Source organism: Hyperolius riggenbachi, chromosome 6 (genome assembly GCF_040937935.1).
Source record: "Hyperolius riggenbachi isolate aHypRig1 chromosome 6, aHypRig1.pri, whole genome shotgun sequence".
In the NCBI taxonomy this organism is placed as follows: domain Eukaryota; kingdom Metazoa; phylum Chordata; class Amphibia; order Anura; family Hyperoliidae; genus Hyperolius; species Hyperolius riggenbachi.
The window spans coordinates 365,819,332-365,832,062 of record NC_090651.1 but is presented as its reverse complement, the minus strand read 5'-3'; the positions used below and the strand labels follow the sequence as shown (position 1 = coordinate 365,832,062).

The 12,731-nt window shown below is 43.8% G+C and overlaps 1 protein-coding gene across 1 annotated transcript in view; it reads left to right on the top strand.

Moving 5' to 3' along the window:
• LOC137521916 (IgGFc-binding protein-like) overlaps positions 1-12,731 on the top strand; it is a 237,839-nt gene that overhangs the window by 153,846 nt on the left and 71,262 nt on the right. The window contains exons 35-36 of the mRNA XM_068241793.1: positions 3,276-3,475; positions 5,565-5,706. Of these exons, the coding sequence (XP_068097894.1) occupies positions 3,276-3,475; positions 5,565-5,706 (342 nt within the window). The remainder of the gene's footprint in view (positions 1-3,275; positions 3,476-5,564; positions 5,707-12,731) is intronic.

Sequence of the window (12,731 nt, the reverse complement as noted above, 5' to 3'; positions counted from 1 at the left end):
CATATGTACCATATGTAATGTCTTTCAACACTGTGCATGGGAGTGCAGATATATGTGCACCCCCATGAGCGTTATATGTATTTGTGAGTGATGACTAATCATGGTTTTTCTTTTTTATGTATTCTCATATAGACATCTGTAATATGTTTATCTGATATGGACGCTATGGACATTGCCCAGGATTTTTGGTTGTATTATTATCCATTCATGTATCTTGGGGACTCTATGACCATGAGATGGACCTTGCTTTGTGTGTTTATGGATTATCGACCTTGATAAATGGCTCTGATTCTGGACCATCTGTTCCTTCCGGATTACCTATCCTTTGAAAATGAGGAATATGAGACATATATGGACTACAGAGAACTTTTGTGGCCCCCTTGTCCTTCTCTCCCCCCTTCTGGACTGCCTGTCCCTTTAAATATGTCACTGTATGAACATTAGAGAACTTTGGACTGTGCTCCTCCCCTTTGGGACCCCAGTAATATATATATCTGAACCCCCTCCTTGTTCTAGATGCTATCAATTTTAGGCCATTTATGGGTATATGGTATTGTTGATTTAATATTATTAAGATGAATTATGCATGTATTTCACTGGCTTAATGCGTGGTAATGCATTGATGTATTGTGCTATTATTATGAGATGTGGTTCTGGCTCCCTCTGGTGGCTATTCCTCTTTCTCTGAGTAGCTCGTTCTCTCTTGGTTTTCAGGCTTGTCTTGGCTTGATTTGTATCTACTCACCTTCCGGTTTGCGCTCCAGCGTGGCTCCTTCTTCCTTATTATTCATTTCGCTCTACTTCCTCCTCCGTGACGTCATATCCGGTTGACGCGCGGTGATCTCTGGGGCGCTTCTGCCCACTCTCCATTTTCCTTATTTAAACGCCGATCTGGCGTGGAGTAACAGGTATCCCTCTCCTCTCCTTCCAAAGCGGGGTGACGCCCGCGGAGCTTGCGGGACTGTCTTGAAGGGACTCCCCTACATCTTCAGCTGCACTGTCCTGCCTTCTGGTCTTCCTGGGCTAAGTATCCTCCTTCATTTTTTGCACTTCTCTTTCTCACTGTGCACTCCAGGTATAGGCTGCTCCTAGATTACTGTGTATATAGCAGTCCTTCATATTTATATATATATTTATTTTTTCTGCATTTATTCTTGTTCATTGAATGTTTTCTCTTATATATTTATTGGTGGATGTATGTTTTCACTTATATGCCTTGCACTTTACTGAACCCGGGTTCAACCTTGAATGTGCTCTATTTTGATGCACATTGGGGTAGCTATTTGAGCATATTATTGCTATTCTTTAGTGATTTACATAGTGGCAATCTAATTGTTTGTTGATCACTTATATGGACATGATTGTTTGCAGCTGTTACCATTTGCGACCATATGGTCGGTTTTAATTGTTTTTATGTACATGTGTTTGAATACTCCAATATGTCAGAGATGCATGTATTTTTTCTATATATTGTTCTAATAAATGATTATATACCTCAATAAGTGGTGCTTGCTATATGGGCTTTCTCTCTCTTTGTGATTAGTCATATCTTTTTTTGAGCCCTAGCACACTTTCTTTTTTCAAGTGTTGCGGACACCACTCTGTGTATGTGCTGCATTCAGATCACAATGGATTCAATGGGAACTTACCCTATCTGACCCACATAAATATGTTTTTTTTTCCATTTGCCTGGTGTTACATGTTAAAGGAACAATATCGATCTACATATTTTTTTTTTAGTTGATATAGGAAATGTTTGAGAAGTGCTGCTAAGTACTGGTGTATACATTTCACTGGCAACCTCTTTGTTTACTGTTATCAACATACTTTCATACTTTACTGACGACAAAACTGATGGCAGAATGAGCCACGAGGAGAGGGGAAATTCCCCTCACACTTGATCAGTTAACCCTGTGTGTAACTCTGTGTGTGAGAGAGAGAGAAAGCTCACAGCTTTTCATACTGTTTTTGCTTTCTGAGAAAAATACTCTTTAGTCTAATATGCAACTCTGGCTGTGCATTGAAGCAGACGCCCCTTCTGCAATTGATTTGTCCCAATATAGCTAAATCCTACCCTCAATAAATTACAGCTTTTGCCTCTGATATTTAACATGAAAAGTAGAAAATTGTTTAAACAGCTACTTATACATTATTTGTATATTGTCATTTTAGAACATTTGGGCGTTGATAGTATTCCTTTAACAATATTTAACCCCCTTGGCGGTCTGATTCTTTCCGGATTTTAGGGTCTAAAGACGGTGCAATTTTTTGCATGCTTTTAGACCCTAAAACCTGGAAAAAAAATCACACCGCAGGGAGATCTGCAGCAGCCCCAGCACTTACTCACCTCCCTGGGATCCAGCGCTGCAGTTCTCCCTCCTTCCTCCGTGTGGAGCTGTAACCTTATAGTGAGATTGCCGGCTGTCAGCATCACAACAAACGGCGATCTCACCAAGGGGAAGCAGAGCTTCGGAGGAGAGGAAGAAGAATGGCGGCCAACGTCGGGATCCCCCAGGAGGTAAGTGAAAAACACTTGCTGCACACATTGCTCTGCATAGACCTCCCGCTGGATTTTCGCACCTTTTTTTTTTTCATTGTAAAAATAAACACTTATCACTTTTTTTTTGCAATTTTTTTCATTGGAAAGAAAAATGTATTTTTTATGACTGTATTGCAAAACGTATTTTTGCTATTATTTCCTTAAAATCAAAAATAGCATTTTTAAAGTGAAAATGACTTTGGCAAAAATTCACAAGCAGCACTGAAGGAGAGAGTAAAACCTTCAATGAGCCCAGGGCCCGGATTTACCATAAGGCACTGTAGGTGCGTGCCTACAGGCGTCTGATGATGGAAAGGTGGCTCACTCACCTTCCCAAGTAGAGTCCTGAGCAGAGTGTAAATGAGAGGTTACTCACCCTGCTCTTGGCATTCCACTGATGAGATCTCACTTCAGTTGGGAGCATCTCTAGCTACTTAATAATGAGGGTACTTCTGGCTACCTTATACTAAGGGGCACCGGTAGCAACCTATGACGGGCAAGGGAAATAAGGTATAAGTGACAGCTGAGCCAGCCAGCATGCTTGCAGTGCAGTTTGTCGGGGGTTTGAAGGTTCATAGAAGGTAAAGCCTAAGTTGCCAGGATATCTGTGCCTATGGGCTCCTGTGATGTAAATCCGGGTCTGAATGAGCCGTAGTGGAGCCTAGAGCCTCGGTCTTTGAAAAGTTTTCAGCAGGCCTCTGAAACTCCATAACATTTCCAATTTAATTTCTTGCAGCGCTTACCTGCCAGGCCAACAGCCAATACAGTCTTTGCACCAAATCATGTGAGCAGACCTGCTATGGGCTCCTGACACCCATATCCTGCGGTGGCACCTGTTTTGAGGGATGTCAATGTGACCATGGCTATGTATTTGATGGAGATCAGTGTGTTCATATCGACAAATGTGGCTGCCTGTACAATGGAAGATATTTAAAGGTGAGAAAAATAAGTAATTTTCTTTAAAGTACTTACGAGGCCTGTTTTGTAAAAAAAAAAAAAAAAAAGTTAGATACCTGTGTCTGTTTGTAAGGCACGGAGGACACCGTCCGCGCCCTCTGTGCCGTTCCGCCGGGTCCCCGCTGCTCAACATCCCCCCGAACGTCCCCCGACTGCACGGCCCAGGTCGGGCTCTCCAGCCTTCGTAAGATGGCCGCCGGGGCTGGCCGCGGCAGCGCAGTCCGCATAGCCGCGAGTGCGGCTGCGCAGCTCTAAGGCCAACCCCCCAATCCACGTAACAGTAGCGTGGATCGGGGGGTTGGCCTTAGAGCTGCGCAGCCGCACTCGCGGCTATGCGGACTTCGCAGCCGCAGCCAGCTCCGGCGGCCATCTTTGTGAAGGCTGGAGAGCCCGACCCGGGTGGTTGGGGGATGTTCGGGGGGATGTTGATCAGCGGGGACCCGGCGAAACGGCACGGAGGGCGCGAACGGCGCCCTCCGTGCCTTAGGCCCGGTTCACATTAGCGGTGGCTATCCGGAATAGCCGCGCCGGAGCCGCACCGCATGCTGGCCGGACGAAACGGACGCACGGCATAGCAATGTAAGTCTATGCCAGGGTTCACATGTGTCCGTTTCGTCCGGACCGGAGCCGGACCGGATCCGGACTCCGGTGTCCGTTCCAACATGCGCTATTTTTTGGTCCGGCTCCTCCGGCAGCCGTATCCGGGGCGGAGCCGGACTGCACCATCCGGCCAATGGAAACCAATTAGAACCGGAGAGCGCACAACACACTGGCAAAAAATCCGGATGTTCTACCCCACTTCCTATGAGGATTGTTGCGGCGATATTGTATCGGGGACACATGGGCAACCATTTTGGAGTGGAGCAGCACGAGCTGGAGATGTTGGCAGCATGTTGGAGGTGGAGGTGAGTGCTAAACAGCGGAGGGCCTGATTCCACAGGTCCCCCTTCTGCTGACCTCCCAGACCCCAACATTTTTTTTTGTTTTTATACAGGTTGTTATCTCTTTAAGAATCCGGATCCGGACCGCAACCGTGTTCATACCGCACGGAAACCGTATGCAACCGGACCGGATCCGGACAGGAACCGTACGGTTCAGGTCCGATCCGGCTCCGGTGCGGTCCGGACATCCGGTGCGGTTTTTGCAAAACCGCAAGTGTGAACCGGGCCTAACAAACAGACACAGGTATCTAACTTTTTTTTTTTTTTTTTTTTTTACAAAACAGGCCTCGAAAGTCCTTTAACTGCTTTAGGTTCCAGGACGTAGTTTCTATGTCCTAATTTGTCCCCCTGTGTGTTCTAGGACGTAGAGATGACGTCCTGCATTAAATCCCGCTGTCTGCCACCGCTGTGCGTGCTCAGTCACGTAACCGGTCCTGTGAATGATTGTTGCTGTTAGCTAGCAACAATCATTCAATAAAGTTAGACATGGTTGTAAAAGTAAAACAAAATAAATAAATAAAGTGACAGTGCCCAATAAAATAAAAAGTTTTTTTTTTTAATTCCACTTACAAAAAAACTTTCAAGAGTGGACATATGATTTTTTTTAAAGTGAATGTTTACCCCTTAAAAAAAAATCAAAAACTCAGATACTCACCTAAGGAGAGGGAAGGCTCGGTCCTAATGAGCCTTCCCTCTCCTCTCCCGATGCCCGGTCCTGCGCAGGATCCCCCGTGGCAGTATTCGACCAGTTCGGTCAAATACTGCCACTTACGCAGCTGAAGGGAGCTTTCGGAAGCCTTCGGGAGCACTCGGGCTCCCGAAGACGGGCCGCTCCATAGTACGCATGCACGAGTGCTCTCTTTGACGCACTCGCGCGTGCGTAGTATGGAGCGGCCCGTCTTCGGAAGCCCGAGTGCTCCCGAAGACCTCCGAAGTCCCTGCGGCGGCGGACGCGAACGGGGGAGCCAGCGCAGCACCGAGGGCACCGGGAGAGGAGAGGGAAGGCTCATTAGGACCGAGCCTTCCCTCTCCTTAGGTGAGTATCTGACTTTATTTATTTTTAAAGTGGTAACCATTGGCTTTAAGCATATTTTTATATTCATTCTCCTTTTTTATATTCTACTTAGGCTAATGAATCTGTATTAAATGAAAAGTGTACCCAGAAATGCACTTGTGTCCCAGGCAAAGGTACTGTGTGCCATAATAAAACATGTGCCAACGATGAGAGGTGCCAGCTCTTGGATGGTGTGAGGTCTTGCATCAGCACAAGTGAGTACCATTCAGGACAATGGTTTACAGAAGAGCTTTATGTTGGGAGGGAGGGGGCGTAACTACGCATAGAAGAGAGTGACCGCAAAAGGAATAAAAATCTGAACAGAAATTTGCACAGGAGATGGCAGCTGCTTCACAATGGAGGCCAGTTGTAGAAGAGGAGGAGGAAGCACTTGGAATGAGGGCTGCTGCTGTACATGTTCAATGCTATATTTGGAAAGGGCAGTTGGCTGCACACGGAATGGAAGTAGGGAGCTGCTGTACCTTCGGGGACTGCACTTGTAGGTTTAGTGGAGGTGGGGGGGGGGGGGGGGGCACAGGGCATTATGTAAGGGGGAAGGAAATATAAATCTAGCTGACAGGAAGTATTTTAAAGCCTAAAACACTAAACACCAGTTTTAACTGCTTGTCCATCCTTATTTTGTACACAGTAGCCATTTCAGGATTCTGGGTTTTTACCCTTTAAAGAGGAACTAGCCTAAACAAACATACTGTCATTAAGTTACATTAGTTATGTTATTTAAAATAGATAGGTAATATAATCTCTTACCCACCCTGTTTTAAAAGAACAGGCAAATGTTTGATTTCATGAGGGCAGCCATCTTTTTGGTTGAAAGGAGGTGACAGGGAGCGTGAGACACAGTTCCAACTGTCCTGTGTGCTGCTCACCCCTCCCAGTTGCTAGGCAACGTGAATAACAACATAGGAAATCCCATCATGCTTTGCACAGCATCAGGGAAAAAAAGCCCGGGCAGTTTACTTTGATGGGTGGAGCTTAGCTAAAAATGCAGCTAAAAATTATGCTTTGATAAGAAAAACAAAGTTCTGATGCTGTGAAACTGTTAAAGAAACACCAAGCCTTTTCAGTTCTGCTGAGTAGATTTTTAGTTTCAAAAACCTTTATTATGTAATCAATAAAATCGGTACATAGTTAGCCAAAGGAAGTCGACACCACCCAACATGGGCGGGGCGACTGCATAAGAAAAAGTGTGCAAAATTACAGTCATTACATAGTTAAACTGTGTAAGGTACATATAACAAAGTTTAACAGCAGTATTTCTGGGAGAAATAGAAGTACAGAGAAACACGGTATATTCAGTAACATTTAAAGGTAACAGGCTTAATAATAGTGGATGATATCATAGGGTAAGTATAAGGATTAGTTATAGAATAATAATAACATAATAGGTGGAAACAGGGATGCACTACTGGGTTCAAACAGTTATCATTATTGCATGTCTATAATTTTTGTTTTGGGCCTCCAGTATGTGTATGTTTAAAGATAAGCTACGCCTCCAAGACCGCTGATAGACTGAGGTTCCCTCTAAGCTCTATCCATGGCTCCCAGATATTTGAGAATTGATCCATTGTATCTCTAATTAGGGCATTAAGTCTCTCACACACCATTATGTGGTTAATTCTTTGTTCCAATACTGCCAAAGACAGAAAGGGCTGCAGCCATTGGGATGCTATATAAGTTTTGGCTGCTACAAAAATATACTGTAGAAGTCTATGCTGTGGATTAGTGAATTTTGGGGGCTTTAGTCCCAATAGGTATACCTTAGGGTTTTTAACTACATGGGGAGAAAAAAGGCTTGATATTTTCCTAGTCAGTTTCGACCAAAATGATACGACCTTGGGACATGTCCACCATATGTGGAAAGTAGTCCCAATCGCAGTGCAGCCTCGAAAGCATTGCGGGGAATGAGTTGGATCAATTTTATGTAAGCGTACCGGGTCTAAATATGATCTATGCAGGAGCCTAAGTGAGGATTCTAGATTAGAGGTCTGCAGACTACCTCTAGATAAGGTATCTAAACATTGTGACCATTGTTCTTTTGTTAAAGATGTGCCCATGTCTTTTTCCCAGTCTAGCATATATGGGAATTTGTAATCAGGGGGTGGCTGGTTGAAGGTACAATATAAGAATGACAAGATTCCTTTACGCAACGGGTCATGTAGGCAGATGTTCTCAAAAGAGGATTGCTGTATGTCTTGGGCTGATGATGTTAGGCATTTGTAATAATGGAAGATTTGAGAGGCCCTGAGGTATTCTAAAGATGGCATATTTTTTTCAGCAGTAAATTTGTTTAAGGTATAGAGTTTACCTCTTGTCATTAGACTTCTAAGCGTAGTTATACCATTTAACTGCCACCAATTAAAAGCCCGCAGGTCTTGGCCAGGTAAAAAGTCTGGACTTTGGAGAAATTCTGTTCGTGGGGAAGGTTGAGATTGTAGGTTCCATTTAAAGCGGTGTCTGCGCCAAATAGTCAGGGTGAAGGCTGATATGGGAGAGTTGGTAGCTATATTAGCTGGGAGAGGTGTTTTTGCCCATAGAGCCCCTTTCCAGGAAATTGGGGATAGAAGGACGTTCTCTAAAGAAACCCACAATGGTGTGTGAGGGCCTGCATAAATAAGTGGGAGGGATGCTAGTTGAGAAGCATGAAAGTATCGTTTCAGGTGTGGAACTGAGAGACCCCCATCCTTCCTGTGCCAGTGCATAACTTTTCTAGAAATACGAGGGCGCTTATCTCTCCAGATAAATTTAAATAAGGCCGTTTGTAGCTTTTGTAAGTCTGGAGTTTGTACTTGAATAGGTAGTACCCTGAAAAAATATGTGCGTTTTGGTAACCACGTCATTTTTATAGCTGTTACTCTTCCGAGCCAGGAAAGATGGGGGAAATCCCATTGTGATAGGAGGGTCATAAGCTCCTGCACCAGAGGTCTGTAGTTCCATTTATACATCCGAGAAACGTCATTACATAATTTAACGCCTAGATATTGGATATAGTGAGGCTGAAATTGAAATCGGAATATTGAGGCCATCATTCTACCCATATCTTTAGGATAGTTGCAAAACATGATTTCTGATTTTTCAATATTGAGATGTAGGCCTGACACCATGCCAAAAGAGCGAAAGGTCTTCAGGAGATTGGGGATCGAAATCATAGGATTGGTGAGGGTAAGGAGGACATCATCTGCGAACAGACTCAATTTTGCTGTGAGGGGAGGGATAGTGTATCCTGAGATATCAGGATGTAATCTAATGTGTTCTGCAAGAGGCTCCATAGCTAACGCAAAGATGGCAGGTGAAAGGGGGCAACCCTGCCTCGTGCCCCGAGAGATGTTAATGGGTTGATATGAGGTGCCTGGGAGTTTTAAGGTAGCTTGGGGTGAGGAGTATAATAGTGTAAGCCAATGCAAGAAGTTCCCCTGAACACCCAATCTCCTGAAGACCTCAAACATGTATGGCCATGTCACGGTGTCAAAGGCCTTTTCAAGGTCTAAGCACTAAAGGCCAATAGCACTAAAGGTGTTTTGGTCCTCTGCGCGTGTGCAATAATATTAATGTTCCTTCTTAAGTTATCGGAGGCCTGTCTATGTGGGATGAAACCCACTTGGTCCCTGGAGACTAAACGAGGGAGAAGTTTATTCAATCGGGCTGCTAGCATGGCTGTCAAGATCTTATAATGTAGGTTTAAGAGAGAAATGGGACGGTAATGTTTTGGGTTAAGGGGATCTTTGTGAGGTTTAGGTATAATAGTGATGGTAGAGGCCAGAAATTCAGAGGGAATGTGATTTAATTTACGTAGTGAATTAAGGGCCTTGGTTAATGGGGTAATTAAGTTTGGGAGACATTTTTTGTAATATAATGCCGAGAAGCCATCTGGGCCTGGGGCTTTATGCAGTTTGAGTTTTTGAATAGTTTTAGTTACTTCTAATTCAGTAAAAGGGGTATTGAGGGACACTAAAGCTTCTGAGTTAATTATAGGAAGGTGGACATGGTCCAAGAACTCGTTTATTTTATCAGGGTTTTGCTGTACAGGAGGAGTATAAAGCTGGGAGTAATATGAGTGGAAGATCTCATGTATTTTAGCTGGATCAGCTGTAATGTTGCCCTCTGGGGTCCTGATTTTATAAATATGGTTAATTTTTTCCTGTTGGCGTAGCTTGTTTGCTAAGAGAGTGTCTGCTTTATTTGCATAACGATAGAATTTGGCTTTAGTCCATCTCATTGCCTTCTCCACCTTACGTGAGAGTACAAGATCCAATTCTAGTTGTGTGTCTTTTATCAATTTGCATAGATATCTGGATGTATCTGATTTATTAAGAAACGTCAATCTTCTACGTTTATATGATAGGCGTGCAAAATTTTCAGAGCGTTGTTTTTTAATGCGAGATGAAATCTGAATTAGTTTGCCCCTAATAGAGGCTTTGTGGGCTAGCCAGTTATTTATGGGGGTGGTGTCGTCAGGATCATTGTGATCAAAGTAGTTGGACAGGGCTTCGAATATTTCGTTACGTGTGGATGGGTCAATGAGAAGCGATTCGTTTAGTCTCCAGGGGGTCTTACGGGTAGCAGGGATTCGGGTGTCCATGCATAGCAGGACGGCATCATGGTCAGAGAGTGGCGTGGGAACGTGTCGTACATAGAGTAGCTGGGGGACCATAGAAGTTAGGAGCAGTATGTGGTCCAGCTTGGCATAGGTATTGTGTGCCACTGAGTGGTGAGTGTATCCTCGTTTGTTACCATGACACTCCCTCCAGGCATCAACTAAAAAGTTATCCTCTAAGAGAGTCTGTAGGATAATTCGCTGCTGTTTAGTTAATTTATCGGGAGAAGGCTTAGATTTTTCTAAAGTTTCGTTTAGCGTAAAGTTAAAATCACCACACCAGTATAGCATTGTATTAGGTGCATGCGATATAAGTGGGGCAAGTTCGAGAATTGTGGGGAGTGCCTGGTCAGGGGGCGCATAACAATTAATAATTTGAATGTTTTGGGAGTACAATGTCCCTGACAGAATAAGGAACCGGCCTGCTGGATCACACACTACTCCACCCACATCAATAGGTAGTGAATTTTTGAGCTAAATCGCCACTCCACGATGCTTTTTAGGAGCATTTGCCATATAAAATTTCCTATAATTATTGTGCAGATAATTAGGATAGGAGGACACTGAGAAATGTGTCTCCTGTAGGCAAACTACATCAGGAGAGAGACGTTGTATGTTAGCAAACAGTTTCCTCCGTTTTTGTGGAGAGTTGAGACCTCTAGTATTAAGAGATAGCAATTTAAATGAAATAGACATGACCTATTATGGAATTATGCTTATACGTTTTTTTAGATGAATAGCCCCTGTTTCTCCCCAATAAAACCCCCAGAAGATCATGAAATATAAACACTATACTGTTAAAATGAACATCAATGATTTGTAAGGTGGATAAGCCACCAACATTATTTAAACGCCGAGGGATGAGAGGCACCCATATTAGTGGGTGCAGTCGCATACCTCAAAAGTGGGGAACAACATAAGATCCCTGACCGAGAAGGGCATATGATATATATATTGACCTATAAAGTAAGAATGGGTGATCAGATAACACACTAAAATACATACAAATAATTAGACATAGCACGTCGTTTAAGACCAAGTATGCTCCTGCCATTAATAAACGCCTATTATGGTTAAAATATCGTAGTTATGCAAAAAACTGCTATCAAAGTCGGGGGGTATCACTGCTTCAAATAAAATAAATACGAATTGTGCCAAAAGTAAGTAGCGTGCTGAAAAGATATGTTCTTGTTGTGTGGTATGGGCTCTTCGTAGGAAAGAATACCCCCTGATGTTACTAGGGATGGTCGGAAATGCCAATTTCCGATTCCGCGGTAATTCCGCATTCCGCCATTGCCAATTACCGATTCCGCTTTCCGGTACCAATTTCCGCATCCCAATGCGGAATTTCTGCCGGAAATCGCGGAAATTCCGCCCGACTTTAACATAGATTTTCTCAAAAACTATAAGGTCTTTTTGAAAACTTTTTTTGCATCTTATTCAGAAGATTCTGTTTAATAAACCCTGAAAATTTGGTGTTTCTAGGACTTAAGGGGGCTTTGCTATTAACCACTAAAGTCGGCTGATTTTTACTGTAATATAAATGCAGAAAATAGGCAGATGTAGATTTTCTGCATTTTACTTTACAGTAAAAATCTGCCGACTTTAGCGGTGAATAGCAAAGCCCCCGTAAGTCCTAGAAACACCAAATTTTCAGGGTTTATTAAACTCAATCTTGTGAACAATATGCAAAAAAAAGTTTTCAAAAAGACCTTATAGTTTTTGAGAAAATCGATGTCAAAGTCAGGCAGAATTTCCGCGATTTCCGGCGGAAATTTCCGTGATTTCCGGCGGAAATCCGCCTAACACACTTGCATTACCGATTTCCGCATTCCGATGCGGAAATGCAAATTCCGATCGGAATTTCGGAAATTGCATTTCCGCGGAATCCGAATGAGCATCCCTAGATGTTACCAAACAGGGACAGGTTCAGTCAAAAAGTGAATGGTAGCGGAACTGTTCCTGTAGTGCGATGAAGTAGGAGCTCAGGACATAAGAAGTTGTTGTAGCCAAAATGGCGTCTGTGGCGCCCTTTTTAGGAGCATTTAGACAAAATAAGGAGGCACAGTCAAGGAAGGGAAAAAATGGAGAATACTGGGCCAGTTATAAAGTTTGTGAATGGGATATTACACAAGTGACAATGATCAATAGGTACTTAGCTGTCTGATAGTGTGGGAGAGGCGATTTGGCCCCACTGTCGTCTGACTCCGGGTTTCCAGATTCTTTCAGGTCGTTGAGGAAGCGGAACAGGAGCAGGTAAGGCAGGTGTGGTTGAGGTAGGTAGTTTCTCCATACGAATATTAGCTTCCTCCAGAATCTTCTTACCCTCAGCTGCTGTGCGGATAACGTGCAAAGTTTCTCCCAGCTGAAAAGTGAGCTGACAGGGGAACCCCCATCGATATTGGATTTTCTCCCTAATCAAGGTGAGGGTGATCTGCCTCATCGAGCGGCGCTTCTGGAGGGTCATCGGAGAAAGATCGGCATACAGTTGAACCGATGATGGGACCTCCGGTAAAGCAGTTAGGCCTCGGGCGGCCCTCATAAGCTGGTCTTTCACCTCCCCATAATGAAGTTTAAGTATGACATCTCGGGGCAGGTTGGAGTTCCGTGGGCGGCCAAGAGCTCTGT